Below are 22789 nucleotides of genomic sequence, written 5' to 3'. Positions count from 1 at the left end.
TCTGGTTTTTTTTTTTTTTTTTTTTGACAGGCAGAGCTAGAGAGAGACAGAGAGAAAGGTCTTCCTTTTGCCGTTGGTTCACTCCCCCAAATGGCTGCTACGGCTGGCGCGCTGCGCTGATCCGAAGCCAGGATCCAGGTGCTTCTCCTGGTCTCCCACGCACGTGCAGGGCCCAAGCACTTGGGCCATCCTCCACTGCCTTCCCAGGCCATAGCAGAGAGCTGGACAGGAAGAGGGGCAACCGGGATAGAATCTGGCGCCCCGACCAGGACTAGAACCCGGTGTGCCGGCGCCACAGGCGGAAGATCAGCCAAGTGAGCTGCGGCGCCGGCCAAGGGATCTGAATTCTATCAGTAATAGAGACTCATGATAAACTGGGCTGTAAAGTGTGTGAACCTCCTCTGATACTGAGCCTTTCACATGGACTGGAAACCCGAGTCCTCCGTTTACTGCTGTTAAGTTTCCTTACAATTGGTAAAAATGATTCCAGTGATAAATAGTACTCACATTTTCAATGACTTCATAAATTTTTGGACAAATAGAGGAAATAAATTAAGATGCAGTTTTTAAAATAAAAATAAAGTTTATTTATAGCAATCTTCAGCAACTCCATGACCCTGGGAATGCACAAGAATAGATGCTGTTAGCTTGAGATACACTCGTTCTATCAGTGCCAAAGGAAAACACTTTGCTTCCTCCTCTCCACTTTCCTTTTTACCAAAGAACTTTCCCTGCATTCGACCATCGACTGCAGCGGCAGGCAGCAAGCCATCTGGGATGGCCAGTCAGAATCGTAAGGATTTCTCTCTTCTCACTTAGCTGAAAATAGGAACTCTAGTGCTAAATCTTAGAAGCAAAGTCTAAATATTAGAAAAATAAGGAAAGGAAATATAATAGAATGCTTCAAAACACACGCCTGAGGTGAGAGCCAGCTTGTGTGTCCGTGCGTGGCAGCCTCCACAGGACTCTTCAGCTCCTAGTCCTCGGGCTCGTACCTGGAGATACAAATGCAGAGTGTGACGCCCCGACACTTGGAGCCGGCGGCACTGCCAGCACCAAAGGACTTTACTTGAGGCCTCTACGGTGACCAAACCAGGACGCTGTTTCTCATGTCACGTCACTGCCCTGGCAGGAGTCAGACGCATTCATGGCATTATGATGGTAACTCAGGGGACACCTGCCCGAGGCCTGAACACAAACCACATAACCTGGGAAACCTTCAGACCCCAAGTCTCTGTGTGGCACGTGGCTCTGTGGCACTCAGCGTAACTACCTTAGACATGGCGTGAACGGCCGACATAGCCAATACGACATTCAACAGCCCTGCTGCTCTAAGGACACACTGGATCTTGATTTACTTTCTGGCTCTGTTCTCCTGGAACTCTAAGAAGGGTAGAATGATAGCTGAGTTTCCAGGCTAGACCTCCAACAACACGAATGACAGGAGTTGGCAGACTACATGTGGACCACAGGGCACCACCAAGAGAAATGCCTAGAGCTACCTTGCCAGCTTGCTGTGTTTCCATCTGATCCCCTACGCTAAGTGGACTGTAGCTGTGTGTGAGTCTGAAGGTGTAGCTCGGTCTACAGGGAGCCCGGGAGGGCAAGCGGGACGAGGCTGGGCGGAAGCTCCTCTGCTTTCCTCTGGACAGAGGGATCCAGCAAATACCCACTGACCTCACCCCCCTGGAAGCTGGGGTTCTACAGAGACCAAGCATGGACCCAGCGGGGAGAAGCTTCTCAAGGCGGGGTCGGCATGGCTTACTTGGCCAGTCTTCTCCTCAGCTCTTTGATTTGGTCATTCTTCTTGGTAAGGATCTCTTTCATGTTTCGATAACCAGCTGTTTGTTGAAATTTCTTCTCTAATTCCTGCTTAGTGAAAAACATCAGCAAATTACTAAAAGACAGCTAAGGAAATAAATAACAAATGTGTTTAAATGTTTATTTTTGGTGCTAATTTTACAAAATTTTGCTTATACTGTAAATTTCCTTTAAAAATGTATAAAATTAAGGCCCAAACATTAAAAACATATTCTTTCAAGTGAGATGTCAACAAAATAGTCAGGTATTTCCTAAGTAAGAAGTTAACAAGTAACTCAAGCATTCTATGGCTTAGACACCGGCAATCTATGTGCAATACGAAGCTGATTTGCAGATAAAATACGCATGTTCTTTTTCCAAATCAGAAAGCACTTCTCAGTATTTTAGGGGGAGGATTTAAGACCCCAGAATGAAGAACCTAGCATTCTCCACGTTTCACATAAATTGTAAAGAAGTGCAGAAATCCTTTAAAAAACAAAACTCATCCCTCTGCCAGGCTGCAGGCAGACAGAGCAGTAGGGCCACCTGTTGTGGGCCCAGCTGCCCATGCAGGAGCTCCATCCCCTTGTGTCCTATCACAGATACACCAGCACCCCACCATGACGGTCGTTGCTGCCTGGAGGAGACCATCTGGACACGCAGCGGCCGCGTCCCTACCAGTTAACTGCGCGTGCCCAGCAAGGCCCTCAAACACGCTCCTCTGACCTTTTCAGTCATGCTCAGCTGCTCCCGAACCCGCAGCAGGTCGTGCCTGGCCGTCACCAGATTCTCCTCCAGGGACTTCTGGTTCTCTGTCTTGTCATCAATTGTCTTCTGAAACTCACTCTTTAAAGCAGCGACTGTGTTTTCCAAGTCGCTCAAGTCTTGGGCCTTTATAAAATCCTATGAGACACAAGTATATGCAGAGAATGTCATGTTGGCATCCTAAATAGTAACTGATTGAGAACAGGGATTCAACACCACAGGACATGAAAGAGACCATCAGCTGTGTGGGCCATCAGCACGCCCAGTCCATCCTCAGACCCCAGGTGTGCAGTGTGGGCCAAACTCAGACCCCCGTGTGTGCATAGCAGACACTCAGCTGTCGCTAAATTCCAAATATATAAAAATATGATTTATGAACTCTTGGTAGTCTGGTCCAAGAAGAATGGGAAAGAGGTGAGATCCTAAATTTCAAAATGGTATAGGTAGAATAAAGTGAAATTTCACAGACATCTTTTGGTCATTATTTATAAGAAAATATTACAAAAGCATCAAAGATTATTGGCTGCATGTTTTTTTCTAAGTCTACAAAATTTTAAGCACTTTTTATTAATGAGATGTACATTTTTGCTTACTTTGAAAACTAGCATAATACAACTAGCTGGATATTTTCTCTTATGTGGATCTTATTTTTGACTGGATAAAATCTGTGTAAGGAAAATGACCGATACTGATATTATAGGAAAATAGTCTACAATTGCTAAATATGTACTCAAAGCAGCACTTTCAACACAAGAAAAAAATTCTTGTGGCTGGCGCTGTGGCATAGTAGGGAAAGCTGCCGCCTGTAGCACTGACATCTCATGTGAGTGCCAGCATATGTCCAGGCTTCTCCACTTCCCTGCTGATTTGCTGCGAAAAGCAGTAGAGGAGGGCACAAGTCCTTGGGTCCCTGCTACCCATGTGGGAGACCTGGAAGAAGCTCCTGGCTCCTGGCTTCAGCCTGGCCCAGCCCTGGCCATTGCAGCCATCTGGGGTGTGAATCAGCAGGTGGAAGATGTGTCTGTCTGACTCTCCTCTTTCTGTAACTCTAACTCTCTAACTTGCAAAAAAAATTATTCTTCACTGTTGAAATCTGTTCTTTAAGAATATTTCCCTACAACTAGTGAAAGCATGTGTGTATTCTGCTTTTGTGTCCAGAATCTAACTGGAGTAGAACCCAAATGGCTTTCAAACAAATCCACCATCTAAAAATGTTTGCAAATGTTCTACTTCTGCGAAATTATAAAGCTGCTCTGGAATAGTCAGCTCTGTTCCATAAATCTATGGTTCTCGGCATATAATGGCTGAAAAGCATGTATGTTTCCCATGGTTTTTTAAAAGCTATACAAGAAGTATCCTATTTAAAAAATATCTACAAATGAAATGGCACAAAGGCTGAGATTTGCTTCAGAAAAAAACAAACATGAAGGGACAAAATGAAGTGGAAGAGGAGATGCCACCAGACCGGCCGTGCACTGATGACGGAGAAAACCGAGTGACGAGTACAGCGGGGTTCATTACACAGTTCCCTCCACGCTTGCACCTGTTTGACATCTGGCACAGAAAAAAGGTGAACAAACCCGGGATGAGGCAGACGTGGGGACAGTCTGGCAGCCGCTTACAGGGACAACGCAACCACAAGAAAAGCCCAGGCCCCACTGCAAATCCACCTGACAGCAAAGTTCAGCCAGCGTGAGGGCCACGGGAGACAGAACCGTGCACCTGACTCCCAGCAGACAAAGCGACACTCAGGCAGGCAGCCAGGCAAGCCTGAAGAACTGCCCGTGTATTTCACTGTATCTCACACTGCGGCTAACACAGATGGACGTGAAGGGTCATAACCAGCAAATTCACTGCATGCTGCTACACACACGCCAGGCAAACTTAAGCCATGTTCAGCGTAATAAAACCCAAATTAAGTCCAAGTTACTAAAGACGTTCCCCTGCTTGGATTTCCTTCCCCACCCACCACCACAACTGGATATCAACGTGAAAGGGGGAAAACTTTCAACAGTAAATTAAGAAAATCCTCAGGCGGTGAGACCCCAGGCACATCAGGCGTCCTGGAGGATGGATGGCAGGCAGGGCGCTCGCTCCCAGCTGGCCGTTCCCGGGCGAGGGCGTCCCAGCACAGCTCGGGGTGGCAGAGTGCAGGACGTGAGGGAACTCAGACTGGACCTGAAGTTCACTGCGTGGTCCTATTCGGAAAACGGGAGAAAGACGTTAACACTGCCTTCACCTTTTGATTTCCTCGCTCGAGCTGTAAGTCTTGCAGTGCTCTCTCTAGTTTTGACTTCTCGTCCAGCGCACTGGTAGCCTGTAAGCAGATTTAAACAGAGCACATTCAGTGTGTTATCTACAGGCAACTCTTCCAATAATTTTGTTGAAGGATGTCCCAGTCACCTGTGTTTCAATGGTCTTCAGCCTCGCCTTCAATTTCTCATTCTCTTCTTGAAGTCTTACAATTTCCTTTGTGAATAAATTCAAATTTTACTATCTTAACCAAAATATTTTAATATTTGATGTTATTACTTAGTCCACTTAAAATTTTAATTTGGAAAATTAAAAGTGACAAAACAGCTGAGAAAGTCACCTGGTTACTGGTGCTATCCCAATTTTGCCCAGCTTATCAGCTTTGATGTCGGTGAGTCAGCTTTGGCTTAAGACTTCTAGTTTCTTCTCTCTCAGACACACCCACACCTCCCTCCTTCTGCCCTCTGTTCTCTGCCATCTTCCGAAGTCCCTGTCCCCTGCCCTCTGTCATCTGACACTGAATCTGTTCCCGTGTGCACTGCACACTGCTGCCACTTATCCTGGAAACATCTTTATCATTCCTGTACCCTGTGCTTGGGACCCCACATGGTTCCAGGCTGACCAAACACCTTTGCTCTTAGGCAGCTCAGTTCAAGAGTCACCTGTCAACCCAGTCTTATTTCTCACTCAGTGCTCCCATCGACCTGCCAGGGAGCACTGCCCGCTGGCCTTCTCTCTGCCTCCGGCCACTGCCCCTTCTCTTCCTTCTGCCAATTCCATGTGCCTTCACCTTCAGCAACCACCTTGCCCAAGAGCTTGCTCTCTCCCACTCTGTGTCCTCTGCTCTTCTGTGACACCCACAGCACACAGGGGAGTACTTTCCAGTCTCTCTTCAGAACATTAGTTCTACCTTCCCAATGAAATGGCAACATTTGGGAGAACAAGAGACCAGGAATCATACTGCTTATCATAGATCACCAACTTCAAATGCCCATCAATAAACACTGTCCAAAATTCCACACTCTTCACTTTACCATGGAGAGGAGTCATCAAAGGCTGCGCAGACGCCACACGGAAAGTACGCCCTCTGCTGGCCCACTGGGCACATGGCCCCATTAGGCTGATGGACTAGACCCGACTCAACCTCCTTCCACCTGTTTCTCTACCCTGGCGGAGTTTAGGCAGTGAGAGGATGCAGTTAGAGGGTTCTCATTTGCCAAGATGATGGCATTACCTTGTTTAAGAGTTCTGTTGTTCCACCTTCATTAAGTGGAGCAAGTTTTGGCTTTGCAGTATCCATGATGGGCTGAGAAAAAGAAACCAAACTGAAATCACCGAAAGTATGTACAATCACCCAAACTTGCACTTTCTAAGTGGAAGACACTGTACAAAAGTGTAAATTAAGACTGTATTTTGGTGTAAAATTTTTTGAAATTTGTGCACATAAGAGATTTTCCAAAAGTTTATGAAAAATGCATATTAAGAAAAAGTGCATGAATTTCAAATTTTTTTGCACTGAAATAAAACTTTCTAATTCCACTTCCAGGAACTTTTTGAAGTACCCTCATACAGAAACAGATCCACTGAGATACCAGTTCTACAGATGTGGGGCTTTCCACGGGTTTTGTTCTCTTTCATATGTCAGTGCCTAATCTGTGTTGAGAGAAAAATGAAACCCATCTCCTCATTTCATTTTAAAATTGGGGGAGGGGGGAAGTGGGAAGAAGGAAGGGAGGGAAGGAGTTCAAGGCCAGGGCTGGTAAAGGATTCTAGCATCTAGGACTGGGATTTCAATCTGTGGGAGCTGAAAAGTTTCTATCTGACCCTCAGATTCCCTGAAAAACTGCAATACTGATGAGGATTTAGGCAGCTTCACTACAGATAAAGAATAACCTGACACACACATTCGGGCAGTTTACCAATCAGTATTAAAACAAAAGAAACCATTTTTGCAAGAAAAATCCGAGAGGTGATTTTTGAATTTACATTGAGATAAATGCTTTCCCTTGAGAGTCCTCTCTTGGCCTTCCAAATGCTGAGTGTTTGGAAGATTTTAACTACTGGCTATAAGATGTGCACTTAGAATGACCAAAAATTACCTTTTTATTTGAAGATGTAAATTCTGCTTTTTCAAATTCTGCAACTTGTTCCAATAATTCTCTTAAAGACAAAAGCAAATGTCAAAACGTACTCATCTAAAAGAGGTTTGTATCACACACAGAGAATAAACGCACTGGTATCTCCCTGTCACATGCCACAGACAACAGGGCGAATGAACGGAACTTTACCACGTCAACACCCGTCCTTGCCTGCCACGCTGCCCAGTGCCCGGCCCTCTGCATCACTGGGTGTACGGTATACATCGCCAGAAACAAGCTATAATGCCAATACGGATGGGACACTTCTCGTCAGCTCTGAGGAGAATGCGCTACGACATAACATATGCCGTGAGCTGGCAGGTGTTCCAGAAAGACAAACTGATTCTAACAGGGCAGTCTTAGACAAACGGAACTACTCCCCAGTATGGACGGAAAAGCAGCACCCCAGAGCCGCAGGAAAGACGCACGGTGCAGGCAGAGGTGCCTGGTGCTTTGCTGAGGAACCGAAGGTGACTCCAGCCCCTCGGAGTGGACACAGCCGCTCCTCTGCAGGCTCCTGACGGTCAGCGCCTCTGAGGGTGCTCAGCAGTCACGCACTCCTGGCTGCAGGGCAGTGCTTCCCCTCCCCGCCACGGGCTGCCCTCCGTGCTGTCCACCAAGCCCCGCCTGCGCTGCGGCTGTGCTCGGGGAGCAGTGTGCACGCCCTGGGGGGCAGTGCTGCCTGCTCTCTGGCATGGCTTCCCTTAGAGCAAGTCTCAACTTCACGGATTTTAATTAGTTTTTTTAAATTAGCAATTCTTTGATATTGTTCCGATTATAAGCTTTTGTGTTTGATAAGTGTGCATCATTTTAAATGCAATTATTTAGAAATGAACTGCACATACTGGGAGTCAGAATCAATGTTATTTGTCACAGAGCCCCACAGACAGTGTCTGCCTTGGGGTATGGGGGCTGCTGGTGGTGCCAAAGTGATGGCCTTCAGCAGCAACTGCGCTGCGCACCTGGGTCTTGTTCCGGACCTACACCGTATGATCTTCTCTCGTGCTGCCGGCAGCGGTAGCAGGGCACCGTGCTGCTCACCGGGGTGGCTGCCAAGTTCGGTGTGTGGAATGTGTTTTCAACTAATCCAAGTTTAAGTTTACGATGAGTTCACAACACCTTTGCAAGTTAAGGGTCATCTGTGTTTGAATTAATTTTTCAACTGTTGCATGATCTTTATTTTTTAGTTGACCTCTCTAGAGATCGACTGTTACCCTGACGAGGCTAACAAAGATGCTGTAAAGAATAATAATAGCCTGAAAAGCAAGTTGGTAACTTGCAAAGATTCTGCAGTATGCAGGCGTGGCAGAAACAGTCTTCAAAAGGAGGCGGAGTGAGATCTGAGAGGTCACTCGGTGACTAGCTGCTTTGCTGCTACCCCCTCCCCCCCACATTTCCACACAGACCAGCCTCACGGAAAGATTAACAAAGGCATGTGCTCATGTTGTCACATTCGCAGGTAAACTGTATCACCTGTTTTCAAGCTCAGAGATGTCTGACTGCAGCTTCAGGTACCACTTCTCAGCCTGGGAGAAGAGCTGCCGCAGGAGCAGCACGTTGGTGTAGGCGGTGTTGATGAGCTCCGACTCCACCTCGCTGTGCACCACAGCCTGCAAGCCATTCAGGACCTCGGAGACTTCGTCGGCGGTGAAGGTCTCCTCCACCAGCCTGCAAAACAACCACACCCTCAAACTTCTGGATCAACAGCAAGAACTTACAACATGTACCACAATCAAGAAACCACAGTCATGTCATCCAAGGGATTAGAGGATTTCCAATCAATGCCTCTTTCAGAATTATCTTCTTCAGTAATCAAACAGACAGAAAATAAATGAAACTCAGTTTTTTTAAAAAGGTGTGTTTATTTACTTGAAAGGCAGAGTAACAGAGAGAGAAGACAGAGGTTCACACCCCAAATGGCTGCAATGACCGGGGCTGGGCTGAAGCCAGGAGCTTCTTCCGGATCTCCCATGTGGGTGCAGGGGCCCAAGGATCTGGGCCATCATCTGCTGCTTTCCCAGGCCATAGAAGAGACTTGGATCCGAAGTGGAGCATCTGGGACTCGAACTGTGTCCATATGGGATGCCGGCACTGCAAGCTGTGGCTTAACCTGCTGTACTATAGCACTGGCCCCTAAACTCATTTTTTTAAAAAGATTTATTTACTTATTTGAAAGTAAGAGTTGCACAGAGAAGAAGAGGAAGACACAGAGAGAAAGAGGTCTTCCATACGCTGCTTCACTCCCCAGTTGGCTGTAACGGCCAGAGCTGCACTGATCCAAAGCCAGGAGCCAGCAACTTCTTCCAGGTCTTCCATGCAGGTGCAGGGGAAAAGAATTTGGGCCATCTTCTACTGCTTTTCCAGGCCATAACAGAGCTGGATTGGAAGTGGAGCAGCCGGGTCTGGAACTGGCACCAACATGGGATGCCGGCACTGCAGGCAGTGGCTTTACCTGCTATGCCACAGTGCTGGCTCCCCCAAACTCATTTTTTAATATCTATCCAAACGATAAAGTGATGGTTAATTCCTCACATGTGTACATCCTTTAATACAGGGGCAGGCTCAGAAACAGTCCCCAAACCATCATCTACTGTTTTCTTTCATGATTAAATTGTTAAATTCAATATTTTTCAATTTCCAGTAAAATTAGTCTTATCACATTTAATATTTTTTTTTTTTTTTTGACAGGCAGAGTGGATAGTGAGAGAGAGAGAGAAAGGTCTTCCTTTTTGCTGTTGGTTCACCCTTCAATGGCCGCTGCAGCCGGCGCATCGTGCTGATCCAAAGCCAGGAGCCAGGTGCTTCTCCTGGTCTCTCATGCGGGTGCAGGGCCCAAGGACTTGGGCCATCCTCCACTGCACTCCCAGGCCGTAGCAGAGAGCTGGCCTGGAAGAGGGGCAACCGGGATAGACTCCGGCGCCCCAACCGGGACTAGAACCCGGTGTGCCGGCGCCGCAAGGCGGAGGATTAGCCTGTTGAGCCACGGCACCGGCCACATTTAATAATTTGATAGTCATTACTAAGGCATAGCTTTTCCTTTCCATTATTTCCCTAGCACTTTAATAATTACATGAACTAGCCACATATTAGTAAATGCCGATGAGAAATAAGTAGTAATTCAATATTGCTTCTTTAGCACTCTTGAGACCCAAAAGAAAAAAAAAAATCCCCAGAGCCCAACATGTCCTTTTTTTAAAAAAAAAAAAAGACTGATTTACTTGAAAAGCGGAGTTACGTAGAGGCAGAGAGAGAGAGAAAGAAAGAGGGAGGGAGGGAGGGAGAAACAAAGTCTTCCATCCACTGTTTCACTCCCCAAATGGCCGCAACGGTCTGAGCTGCACTGATAGGAAGAGGAGCCTCCTCCTGGTCCACACGTGTGCAGGGCCCAAGCACTTGGGCCATCCTCCACTGCCTTCCCAGGCCACAGCAGAGAGCTGGCCTGGAAGAGAAGCAAGCGGGACAGAATCCGGTGCCCCGACTGGGACTAGAACCCGGGGTGCCGGTGCCGCAGGCGGAGGATTAGCCTAGTGAGCCGCGGCGCCGGCTATTAATTATATTAATACTACTCTCTCTACATTTGTTAGTAGAACATTCCATGTTCCTGCCAATTCATTGTCATTTTCTGCTGGGGATTAGGGAACCAGATTGCCAACTGAGTTTAATGGCTCGAACACATAGTGGTCTAAGGCTGAAGCAGGCCACGGCTCTGTGAGCAGTACAGCTCCCTTGGAGATCTCCTTCATTTATATCTGACTTGACATTTAATTATCTTCTGTTATTGGTCCAAGCAAATTAATTATCATCCCTTGCTTCAAATCAACTACCAGTTCTGGTGCTGCTCAGGGAGGTTTCTCATGGATCCTCCCATGTTTCCCTGTCCAAACTTCAGTAAGAGCTTCAGAGGTGTTTGTGTTGCTTCTGCCATGTCATATGGCTCTAATCTTTTTTTAAGATTTCATTTATTTATTTGAGAAGCAGAGTTACAAAGACAGGGACAAAGAGAGAGAAAGGTCTTCCATCTGCTGGTTCACTCCCCCAATGGCTGCAACAGCTGGAGCTGCACTGATCTGAAACCAGGAGCCAGGAGCTACTTTCGGGTCCCCCCCATGGATGCAGGGGACTAAGCACTCGGGCCATCCACCACCGCTCTGCCAGGCCATTAGCAGAGCTGTATCAGAAGTGGAGCAGCTGGGACTCGAACAGGCACCCATATGAGAAGCCGGTGCCACAGGCGGAGGCTTAACCTACTATGCCACAGCACCAGCCCCTAATCTTCTGATTAATAACTCAACTAAGTAAAGTTCTGCAGTCTTTAATACAGGAAGCCAATCAATCAGCCAATCATTAATCCACAAGGTCTTCTCGACTTCCTGACCACCCTTCTGAAACTCCACCATCCCACAATTATCCTGCACACGTCTGACACAGATTCACTGCTCCCACCACAACCCACCACAAACTCGGTGCAGTGAGTTTGGAACATCTTCGAGGTAATCCCAGATACGGCTCATGACGGCCCCCACTGCAGCATCCCCGTCCTGGCTACCAGAAGGAACCACGTTCCGACTTGGCTTCCTCAAATCCTCTGATACCTGCTCTCCTTCAGGTCCTGGAAGCAGGAGTCCACCGTTTTGAGTCTCAGGCCTCTTTTCGAACGTGCGAAACGCATGTAATTAATGACCTCATTTTGATGGTGCTCATTTAGACCCAACTCTGCCTGAAAAAGACAGAAGGGATTCACATGTTAGTCCGGGAGACCTGGAGAGAGAACCAACAATGAAAGTACACAGGCCGCCCTGTGCTAGACAATGCAAGACGTCCATCAACTTCTGCTCTCTCCTCCTTCCCGGCTGCGTGGCTGCCCAGCCAGGTGCCACTTCCGCACCACATGACTGCTTCTCAGCTAGGTGTGAGCACAAGAGATGTGGGCTCCGTCCCAAGCCTGGGCCCTGAGATACAGGGAAGGCCTTTGCCACACCCTGCTCCTCTGAAACCTGAGACAGGTGGGGACTCAGCTGACCCATGCAGGCCAGGCCAATGCCCACAGGGCTGGAGGAGCTGCAGGATGAAAGGGACACGTGTGCCTCCCTCATGGAGATAGCTCACCCCCAGAGATGAGCAGGGAGGTGGCCATTAAGTGAGAGCAAACTAAACCTTCATAGTTGCTTGTGTATGTGTGTGTGTCTGTGTGTGTCTATTAAAAAAACTTAACCTTTACTCTAAAAAATACAGCTTGAAAAAGCATACTTCATTTGGAAATAGCCGTAATTTAGTTTGGCCACTGTTTTGAAGCACAAGAGAGCACGACAGATACATAGGAAGCAAACCCAGGATAGTGAGGCTAGCAGCCAAACAGTACAGCAGGTCACCTACAGCAAGGTGTCAGCCACGGCAGTTGGCTTTGTAATTAGGAAAATTACAAAATTCTGTGCCTGTGGCACTATTTTTTTTTCCCCCAATTACAATTAGGTGAATTTTACAAAAACAGTTCTGAGTAACAGGCATTTAAGGACTAGACTGCAGGAAGGAGAGAAGAGAGGAAGTGAAGTTAGAGGGAAATCCATCCCCATTCAAATGCAACAATTGTTTACAAAGCTGATTTCCACCAGGCATTAAAAAAAAAAAAAAAAAAGGCCCAAAAACTACATTAGACAGTTATCTCTGAAAGTCACACCACCATGGGTGGGAACAGCAAATAAACCACAAGCATAAATTCTTATTTTTCATTGCCATGGGATTAAAAAAAATGGTACTCGTCAGTCTTTAAAACCCTTCACACTTTTTCTTTAACCCTGTCTCCCAGAATCCTATTCTATGAACACTCTACTTCTGCCAGACCAGCCTGCCCATCAGCCCTGACGCCTAACCTAGAATTTCCTGTCTCGCACTCGTGGTACCCTGCTCGTTGCTTGAAACCAGCCCCCTCGGCCTGTTCAGGAATCTGAATCGCAGCCAGCGCTGTGCACTAAGTTCAACAACAGGCTCCCTGGGGAGGGGCCCCTGATCTGCAGGTCAGCTCATCTCCACAGTGTAAATACTTCCACCAACTGCTGAGTTCAGTGGACCAGTGTAACATCACTGACTGCAGAGATAAACATGTACCTGGCTCTCTGCAGCCAGTACAACCACATGAAGAGCACTTCAAATGTTCCAGTTACCAGGTAAGTTTAGCTGGGTGTAAAAATCCGCCAACTTTTTGAAGTACTCTCACAGTCCACCTCATTACTGAATTCCTACCCACCCCCTTCGAGGCCCAACCTCTTTTTACCTACTCTGAGGTGCTTCCCAATACACCCTCAGAAACTCTTGTTTTACGCCTGCCTCCAACACCTAGCATGTGCTCCTAACTGGGCACCACCGCAGGTTATGACCTGTGGCACTATCTTTTTTTTTTTTTCCCCCAATCTTCTCCAGTGTTGCTGCTCTGAGTAGACTGGAAGCTGTGTGCACACAGGAATCACATTTTTTTTTTTTTTGACAGGCAGAGTGGATAGTGAGAGAGAGACACAGAGAGAAAGGTCTTCCTTTTGCCGTTGGTTCACCCTCCAATGGCTGCTGTGGCCGGCACATCGTGCTGATCCGAAGCCAGTAGCCAGGTGCTTCTCCTGGTCTCCCATGCGGGGGCAGGGCCCAAAGACTTGGGCCATCCTCCACTGCCTTCCCGGGCCATAGCAGAGAGCTGGCCTGGAAGAGGGGCAACCGGGGTAGACTCCGGCGCCCCGACCGGGACTAGAACCCGGTGTGCCGGCGCCGCAAGGCGGAGGATTAGCCTGTTAAGCCACGGCTCCGGCCTAGGAATCACTTCTTACACCACAAAACACCTGGCTAGTGTCTTATGCAGAGCAGGTGGCCAATTTACAAATGTTCACTACTTTCCCTCCTGTTAAGGAGTTAAGACTGCTGTAGGACCAGGAAGAAAGAAAAAAATTTCTCCAGCTGAAAAGGATTATTTTTAGATTTAAGGACGGAAAAGTTTCTCTAAAGTGGACTGGAGCAAGGAGAGGGAGCAGGACGGCAGCGGAGTTCAGGGGAGGCAGCAGCAGCCTGGGACACACCTACTCGCAAGCCTGTCTCCACATGCATTCTCCCCGTATGCAGGTCAAGTCATTCACCAGGAAATGCACTGGGTTGACATGGGGTTTAAAGAGACACAGCACCGGACTAACACCCAGCTGTCCGTGCGGCGATGCAGCTACCCATCTGTGTGGCTGTTACCAGGTCACCGAACCTCCTGCATGTTCCCAGCACGCGGACCGCGCCCACAAATCCACACGGTTTTACCACGAGAGGAACAAGGAAGCAACGCTAGCGGTGAAAGAGTACAATGTAACCAAGCCCATCGCGTATTGGCTACTTAGTAGCTCAGCAGGTACCCCACTACTTTATAGACCTATCATTGCAGCAACCCTAGCGGTGTTCCAATGGCTGGTTAACACGTGACTGCTCCCGTTACCGTGTGTGTGCGCGAAAGAGAGCGAGAGGAGAGAGAGACAGGAGGGGGAAGGAGGGAGCTGGGAGAGAGAAACCACGACTGCCCCCCGCGAGCTGCGACTCGGCTCAGGAATGAGGAACCAGCGTCGACCCCAGGAAAGGGCGACGCCCAGGGTTACCCCGGAGGCGCTGGGGCGGGGGTGACCCGAACTCCCCGGCCCGGCCCGGCCTCCGGTCCTCCCGAGGCTGCGGGCGGGACGAGGGTCCTCCGAGGACAGCCTGTCGCCCCAGCCGCAGCGAGCCAGCCACTCACCATGGCGGCGGCGGGAGTCGGCAGCCTAAAGGAATAAGGACGGCCGGACGGAGCCTTGCTAAGCCGAGGACGACCGACGGCGGAGGGCCCACCGAAGATGGGGAGGGAGGGGAGGGTGTTTAGAAGCCTCCGGTTGCTAATGGGAACGCAGGCACGTGGGGCTGCAGTTGGGCAATTTCGTTGGTTCCCGGGATCACGCGACAGGAAATTCCTCGTAGCCCGCCGGCCGCCGCATGCGCACTGGCTCCTGAGCCGGAAGTCCCGCCTCGTCGCGCCACGCGAACTTTGGGAGCGGATCGGTGTTGCCATGGTAACGGGAGGGGGCGGAGGCGGCCTGGGGCCCCTAACGCGCTTGTGTGCACTGCACAGGACTCGGGCGCTTCCAGAGCTGAGAAGCGCTGGTCCGGTCCTTGGCCTCTGCGCCTCAGGGTCTTCCAGGGCCTATCCCAGACCTTCCAACGGTCTCCTGGGGCGTGAGGAGTTCTTTTCTTCTCCGGGAGTTCAGTTCCTGCCTGAGCATCCGGGTGGCTGAGACAGACGCCAACGCCAGCGCTTCCGGTTACCTGGATAGAGTGTGGAAGAGCTTGCCCCGCCATTATTATTTAATCTTATGTAACTGGTGAAAGTCACTCAGTGAGCATTTCTCCCCCTTTTAAAACAATCACAACAAGCTTCGATTTTCTCAACAGTACGTTCTAAAAATATCCTATTGCCTACAACCGCCAGCTTCCATGGTCTCCCCCAGGAAATTCTGAGGGGCAAAGAAAGGCCAGTGTGGGTTCTTGGAATCTGATGTTTTTATTGACCTTCCAGGAATGATCACTGGACTGCTCCTTAAGAAACACTACCCTAAAAAACAAACAAACAAACAAACAAACAAACAAAAAACGTATAGGGCCGCTGTGGTAGAGTGGGTGAAGCCCGGACACTCCGGCATCCCATATGGGAGTCGGTTCCTGTCTTGGCTGCTCCACTTCCCATCCAGCTCCCTGCTAATGGCCCAGGAAAGCAAAAGATGGCTCAAGTATTTGGGCCCCAGCACCCCCATAAGAGACCTCGAAGAAGCTCTTGGCTCCTGGCTTTGGCCTGGCCCAGCCCTGGCCACTGCAGGGCCACTGGGGAGTGAACCAGTGGATGAAGACCTCTCTCTGTCCCTCCATCCCTCTCGGTAGCTCTGAGTTTCAGAAATAATTTTTTTTAAGGGTATAGGACGAGATAGATGAGTGCAGGCGCCAGGGGTTAGTGGTATGGCCAGGTGAGAGTGGGCATAGACCATGGAGTGGGCTCAGCAGGCTTAGAAAACAGAATGAAAGCCAGGTAAAATTACTGGAGACTGAGTGAGGAAAAAAGTGAGCTCACACAGACACAGAAACAGGCATGGAGCAGAGGGCTACCATTTTTTGAGAGGCTGGGAGGCGTAATATGAAGAAGGAGATTTGCCTTTAGTCCTGAATCATCGCTAAAAGTGCAATTTCAAAAAGGATCACACGGGGCGATTTTTAGGTCTAGAAGGAATTTTGGAGACCTTGCTTTTTGGATGAAGACACTGAGCTGGGCTTACACATCCTGGCCATCAGGAGGCCACGCGGAGGCATCTGCAGCCTGGGTCTGTATTGAAACGACTGCAGGTGTGTTTTCAAGCGCAGACCCAGGAGTCAGGTTCTGTTCTGATACAGTGGTGATAAACCAGGTTCTGGTGGCAAGACGTTCCTTTTCCTTTTCATTTCTTCACACAATTGTGTGCCTTGGGTGGCTATGCCCAACCTTGCCTTTGGCTAGGCACCCTGCCCTCTGGGTGCAGAATCTCTGTCTCCTGGCAAGGTCATAAGGCACATTCTCTCACCTCCATTCTCCCCTACACACACAAGTGTGCACACACACGCATACACACACACATGGCTTTTTTAAAGCTCTGTTAAATTTCCATTTTACGCTGCAGTCAAATTTCTTTTTTTTTTTTGTTAAGATTTATTCTTTACTTGAAAGGCAGAGTTACAGGGTGGGGGATGAGAGAGAGACAGAGAGAGAGAGATCTTCCATCTGCTGGTTCACTCCCCAAATGGTTGCAATGACTGGATCCGGGTCAGGTTGAAGCCAGGAGCCCAGAGCTTCTTCTGGGTCTTCCATGTGGGTGCAGGGGCCAAGCACTTGAGTCATCTTCCACTGCTTACCCAGGAGGATTAGCAGAGAGCTGGATCAGAAGTGGGGCAGCCGAGTTGTGAATCAGTGCTCATATGGTGTCGCAGGAGGCAGCTTAACCTGCTGTACCACAATGCCAACCCCTATCACTCAGATTTCTATTCAGCAAGTATTTATTGAATCTGGTAACAATGGTCACTACTATTCATTGTTTAGTGTGAGCTAGACGCTTTCCATTTCAATAGGAAATCGCCCCAATACTTGGTTCTTTCCAACTTCAGTAGACATTAATCAGGTTCCCGGAGTGAGAAGGTCACATTCCTAGATGTTATGCCTGCAAGATGGAGTCGCACCAAAAATTTTACAGGATGTAAGGAAACAGAGTTGTTCATCACTTTGCATTATTAAGTGTATTTTCCCACAGGGGAACCAAAGAGTTGACTGTATAATACAAATATTTCATGTGTGAAGATGGTGTGACACAGGGTTTTTTAATGTTGGTCTGAAAACTTGCATGGGGCAGTTACTTTAACTGGAAAGTATTTCAGTCTAGAATATTTTGTACCAAGGAGGTTATAATATCACTGTTAGCCAGTCTACCCAACAGAGCTGAGTGTTGTTACATAAGCTGTATAAATAGTGTCCGCAAACACAAACGTGTCTTTTTGGGTTTAAGTTGATGAATTTGGCTCACGAAAAGGCTGAGCTTGTACTTCAAGTTGTTTATTAGCTTGGGTTGGTCACCAAAGCAAACAAGTCAAGCTGTGTGGGAAGAAAGCTCCCCTGATAGTGAAATCCTCAGGCCCCTTTGACTTAAGTCACTGGGATGATTTTTAAGTGTGTGTGTGTGTGTGTCTACATTTGGAAGGACTGGATGGAAGTCACACAAGGCCATTTTGTACATTTTTAAAGGTTTATCTGGGAGCTGCTATTGCAGTGCCATGGATTAAGCTGCCGCCTGCAATGCCGGCATCCCCAGTTGGAATGCTGCTCCAAGTTCTGGCTGCTGTGCGTGCGATCCAGCTTCCTGCTAATGTGCCTGGGGAAGCAGAGGAAAAATGGCTCAGGTTCGTGGGTCTCTGCCACCCACATAGGAAACCCTATGGAGTTCCTTGCTCTTGGCTGGGCCATTTGGGGAGTGAACCAGCAGATGGAAGATCTACTTTTCATTTGAACTCCATCCTGTTCTCCCATATGGGTGGTAGGGGTCCAACTACTTGGACCATCATCTGCTGCCCTGCCAGGTGCGTTAGCAAGTGGAGCAGCTGGGACTTGAACTGGCTGATCCACGTGGCATGCCAGGGTTGCCAGTAGGGGCTTAACTACCTGCACCACAACACTGGCTCCTATTTCATGCCTTTTAACATAGTTCAACATAAATAAAACATAGAATAAATTCTCTTATATTCTCATGAAATGATATTGTAGGAGTCTGAATGTTACCAGTCAAAATACTAAAGCCATCCATTTCAGATTGTTTGCAATATAAACTTGGCAAAAGGAGAGCTGGGAAGGAGGTGGTGGTCTTCTTAGTGATACTGAGGGATTCACTCATTCTGCCACTGTTTACAGAGCCGTGTTCTGTGTGTGGTTCTATGGCCATAACGAAGCTGAGAGAAGAAGAGGAGGGGATCAGAAACTGCCTGTATGCTGTGGATTTGGAGGGAAAATGGGGACTTTAATAGGAGACTTAAGTAAAAAGAAAATTCTGCCTCCGTTGACCCAGGGCTCAGAACCCAGTGCCCATCTTCACCCATCTCCCGTGGCTTGACCTTGCTAGGCTCTTGCTCATGCGTGGCCCTGGCCTGCTTTGCCTTCCCCCAGGGGTGAACACCCATGGCGGCTGCTGTGGCACAGCTCCCACACTCTGGCGGGCCTCCCTGAGCCAATGCACGGGGCATGGTCCCCACCCCTCACCCTCCTGTGCTTCCCAGGAACTGTGCTCTCCTGAGACAGGCATTCCAAGAGCATGGACTGAATTTTGGTTTGTGGAAAGGGGCTCAGCTGGGCTCTGTGAGGAGAAACTGGGGTTGTTCTTTATCATGATTGCTGCCAGCCATGGGTCTATGTGGTTTCTTCATTGATTTCCTAAATCCTTCTGTGTGCCAGGCAGGGATCAGGACTTGGACATTGTGGAAGACAGAAAGAAGGAAGGGTGGGTGTGCTGGGAGAGGCAGGGTCACCTCCTGGGAGCAGAGGGGTGACGGCCTCTGTTTTCTCCCAGCCAGGAGGGCCAGCAGGTGGGCGCCCTGCAGTAGGTCCCTGCTCACTGGGACAAGGAGGCTGAGGACCAGGCAGGCACAGAGCCCATCGCCTCCATGACCAGCTCTCAGCAGTGCGACCTGGAGGACCCGAAGGCCCCAGCCAGGCTCCAGGAGTCGGGCTGTGAGCACCAGGACAGCCATGAGCCCTCAGCTGAGCCTGTCCACTCCTGCAACTGTGATGCGCCCCGTGTTGTCCCATGGAAACTCAATGCCTCACCGAGCATCTGGATAGGGGTTAGAGCAGAGCTTCAGCACCGCATAAAGCAGCTACACTCATGACCTTCCTCCGGCAGTTCAGGGGACGTAGGCCTGATGTACCCAGCCCCACCCCCCACCCCCAGGTCAGGTGGTCGGGGCCAGCCAGGCAATTAGGTCAGAAAAGGAGCAGCCATTTTACAGGACCCAACAGCAAGTCAGGCAGGTGAGTGGTTGCGTGGGGTTCACACACTTAATCCTCTCAATAACCCTGAGCAGGAGAGGTTCTGTCCACTTTGTGCAGAGAAAGAAACCATGAAGAGGGTAAGGTGATGGCTCCCATAGCTGGTTGTGCAGCACCTAATGCCTTGTGTCAAAGACACTGCCTCAGATGTATTGAACAAAAGTCACAGTGTGAAGGTATAGCCATCAGCTAGTGCAGAAAAATGCTGGGCAGGGGCCGTGCTGTGGCGTAGCAGGTAAAGCCACTGCTTGCTGTGCTGGCATCCCACATGGGCACTGGTTCAAGTCCCAGCTGTTCCACTTTTTTAAAAAAAGATTTATTTATTTATTTATTTGAAAGGCAGATTACAGAGAGGCAGAGACAGAGGCCGAGGGGGCAGGGGTGCAGTCTTCCATCCTCTGATTCACTCCCCAAATGTCTGCAATGGCAAGAGCTGCGCCTATCCAAAGCCAGGAGCCAGGAACCTCTTCCAGGTCTCCCACACATGTGCAAGGGCCCAAGGACTTGGGTCATCTTCCACTGCTTTTCCAGGTAACAGTAGAGAGCTAGATTGGAAGTGGAGCAGCCAGGACTCGAACTGGTGCCCATATGGGAAGCCAACACTGCAGGAAACGGCCCAATGCACTACAACACAGTGCCGGCCCCTGCTCCACTTCTTGATCTAGCTCTCTGCTATGGCCTGGGAAAGCAGCAGAAGATGGCCCAAGTCCTTGGGCCCCTGTACGAGCGAGAGAGACCTGAGAGAAGCTCCTGGCTCCTGACTTCCAATAGGCCCAGTTCCAGCCATTTTTGGCCATTTGGGGAGTGAACCATCAGATGGGAGGTTCTCTCCCTCTCTCTCTCTCTCTCTCTCTCTCTCTGCCTCTCTGTAACTCTTTCAAAAAAATAAATATTTTTTAAATGCTGGGTAACAAACCTAGACCCAGTGAACACCAATAGGAATTTGTTTTCCTGGGATGTGCAGGGATTAGAACCACCTGCTGGCTGGAAGCCACAGAGTCCTGGGCATCTCCCCTTGAGGATTCAGGTGTTAAATAGCAGGAATGTTTTTTATTGACTCGCAGAGGTCCCAGGAAACGTTGAACCTGGGCCCTGGTTAGTGTGTGGGATAGGTGGGGTGTGGTTTTGGGCACAGGGAAGAGCAGACCTAGGGCTGTGGGCCTCCTCTTTGGGCAGGGGCAGCAGGACCTCTGATTATGCCCCATTTTTGTTTCTCCTTTGCCAAGCCCAGTCCCCTCTGACACCCACGTGGACTGCGGGGGTCTCAGGAGAACGGGTTCTGCCAGGGCCTCAAGGTCCATGCGGAGCCCAAGGAAAGGCCTGAGCTCTGGGCTGCGCTGGTGGCCCGGGTGCTGTGACTCCCTCACCCAGTTCTGGCAGGAGGGGCCAGGGCCACGGGCAGCAGAGAGGAGGGAGAAGGGGCTTCCTGGGGGCCCTGTGGGCTCTGCTCTGGCCGTGGGAGGCTGCAGGTCCTCCAGGGAGCGAGCTGACACAGCATCGCCCTGGCTGAACTTCACTGCCAGGTGCTCATCTCCACAGGCGCAGCCTCGGGCAGCTCATGTGTGCAGGAACCTGCTCAGTGCAGGGAACGCCTGGGCCCCAAGGCTTTGAACCAGAGGTCCGAGGAGCCCAGCACCCGGGGTCTCAGTGCCATAACTGGCTTTAGGGAGCCCACGAGCTGTCACTTCCACATGGTTTCTCTGCTTTGTTGGATGTGGTGCCCATTTCCCAAAAGCCCCAGCCGTCATGTTCACTGCCTTCAGGAAACGCCGGGACCCCCAGCTGGCCCTGCCAGCGTCGGATCCTGCAGTCTGCATGCAATGCCGGCACCTGCAGCGACACGGCCCTGTCCGTCAGTGAGGAGGCTTTGGCAGCACCTCCACCGCTCTGGCGGGTTAGGGTCTGGCCCTCCAGCTCTGAGGCAGACCTGTGGCTGTGGTGTGGAGGTGTGGCCCAGAGCCCCCAGGCCCTGGCCCATGAACATGACAAGGCAGACAGACCCGGTGCTGCACAGCGCCCTCCCTGGAGCAGAGGAGCAGTGTTTGTGGGTGAAGCAGGTCCTGCGGCTCACCACAGAGGCCCCCCCAGTGGCAGCATGTGGGTGCCAGGGACCACTCAGGACAGGGCTCACTCAACAGGTAGAACTCAGCCTAAGCAAGCAATAATGAACATGGACCCAGTGCCCTGAGCCTTAAACAGCCAATGCCAGTCATAGCTCTGTAGTTTGCAGAACAAGTCTGAGTCAGGGACAGAACCCACAGCAGGTGCACCTCCAGGGACACCACCACCTGCCATCAGGGTCACCATCCTGTGACAGCCTGCGGGGACACTCAGCAGCTGACCTACCACAGGGTGACCGCAGAAGCTGGGACTTGCCTGCCCTCGGCAGTGACCTCATCCCAAGAGGCACAGCGGCCTCTGCCTGTGAGCGCCCCTCCAGGAGGCTGGAGCAGGGGAAGAACAGGGTCAACAGCGGTCACAGCCCTGGGCACTGACCAGGCAACCAGGGAGGGGATCTGCTGCCACCTCTGCCCCTGGTCCTTTGCACCCACCGAGTTAGAACTTCAGAGTGGGCGTGGGTAAGGGAGGACACTGCACGGTGTCTGTGGTTAGGGGAGATTGGAGCCCTGGGGCTGTCCCTGGCAGGAGGGTGGCAGACGCTCACTGGCCATCAGGGGCAGAGTGGGGCCTTGCAGTGGTAAAGGTTCTCGGGCGAGGGACGTCCAGCCCCTGGGGCAGGGTACTGTCCTCACATCTGGCCCCATGTCTCCAGGCCATGTCCAGCCCTGATGCCAGGCTCAAGGGCAGGGGCAGCCCGAATGCAGGGCCCAAGGCTCAGGGAGGCAGGGTACCAGGCCCCAGGTTGTTCTGTGAACTGGATGCATGGTGTGAGCGCCCCCTGCTGGCGTCCTGGAGAGGTGCTGTGGGGCAGTGCTGAGTGCAGGTCCCAGGAGGGAGGCAGGTGCTACTGGGAAGCTGACCCTTCTCAGCCCAGCTTGAGAATCCCCAGAGGAAGGGGAGGAGGCAGAGCGTCCCTGGGAGGGGGGTTGGCCGCTCTGAGCCACCTGAGAGCTCAGGATTCCCATCACAGTGCCTCTGTGTTCAGGGTCGGGCTACCCAGAGCCTGCACCAGTGCCAGGGACAGGAGCTCCTGCCTGGTGGCTCCTGACACACATCCCAGGAGCCAGGGCCACAGGGTGATGGCCTGGCCTCTGCTGACCTCTTGTGGCCACCCCACGGCAGTGCC

The 22789-nt window shown here is 50.4% G+C and overlaps 1 protein-coding gene across 1 annotated transcript; it reads right to left on the bottom strand.

The window, feature by feature from the left end:
- Window positions 1-578: 578 nt before the first annotated feature.
- On the bottom strand, window positions 579-14853 carry LZTFL1 (leucine zipper transcription factor like 1). Its single transcript, XM_062200133.1, has 10 exons — window positions 14701-14853; window positions 11549-11673; window positions 8430-8624; window positions 6918-6978; window positions 6053-6124; window positions 4969-5034; window positions 4805-4882; window positions 2527-2703; window positions 1766-1869; window positions 579-995 (listed from the first exon to the last, which is right to left on the bottom strand). Exons 1-10 carry the CDS (start codon window positions 14701-14703, stop codon window positions 977-979), a joined length of 900 nt encoding a protein of 299 aa, XP_062056117.1. The 5' UTR covers window positions 14704-14853; the 3' UTR covers window positions 579-976.
- Window positions 14854-22789: the final 7936 nt, after the last annotated feature.

Source organism: Lepus europaeus, chromosome 9 (assembly GCF_033115175.1).
Source record: "Lepus europaeus isolate LE1 chromosome 9, mLepTim1.pri, whole genome shotgun sequence".
NCBI classification, from domain to species: Eukaryota; Metazoa; Chordata; class Mammalia; order Lagomorpha; family Leporidae; genus Lepus; species Lepus europaeus.
This window is presented reverse-complemented; position numbering and strand designations above follow the sequence as displayed.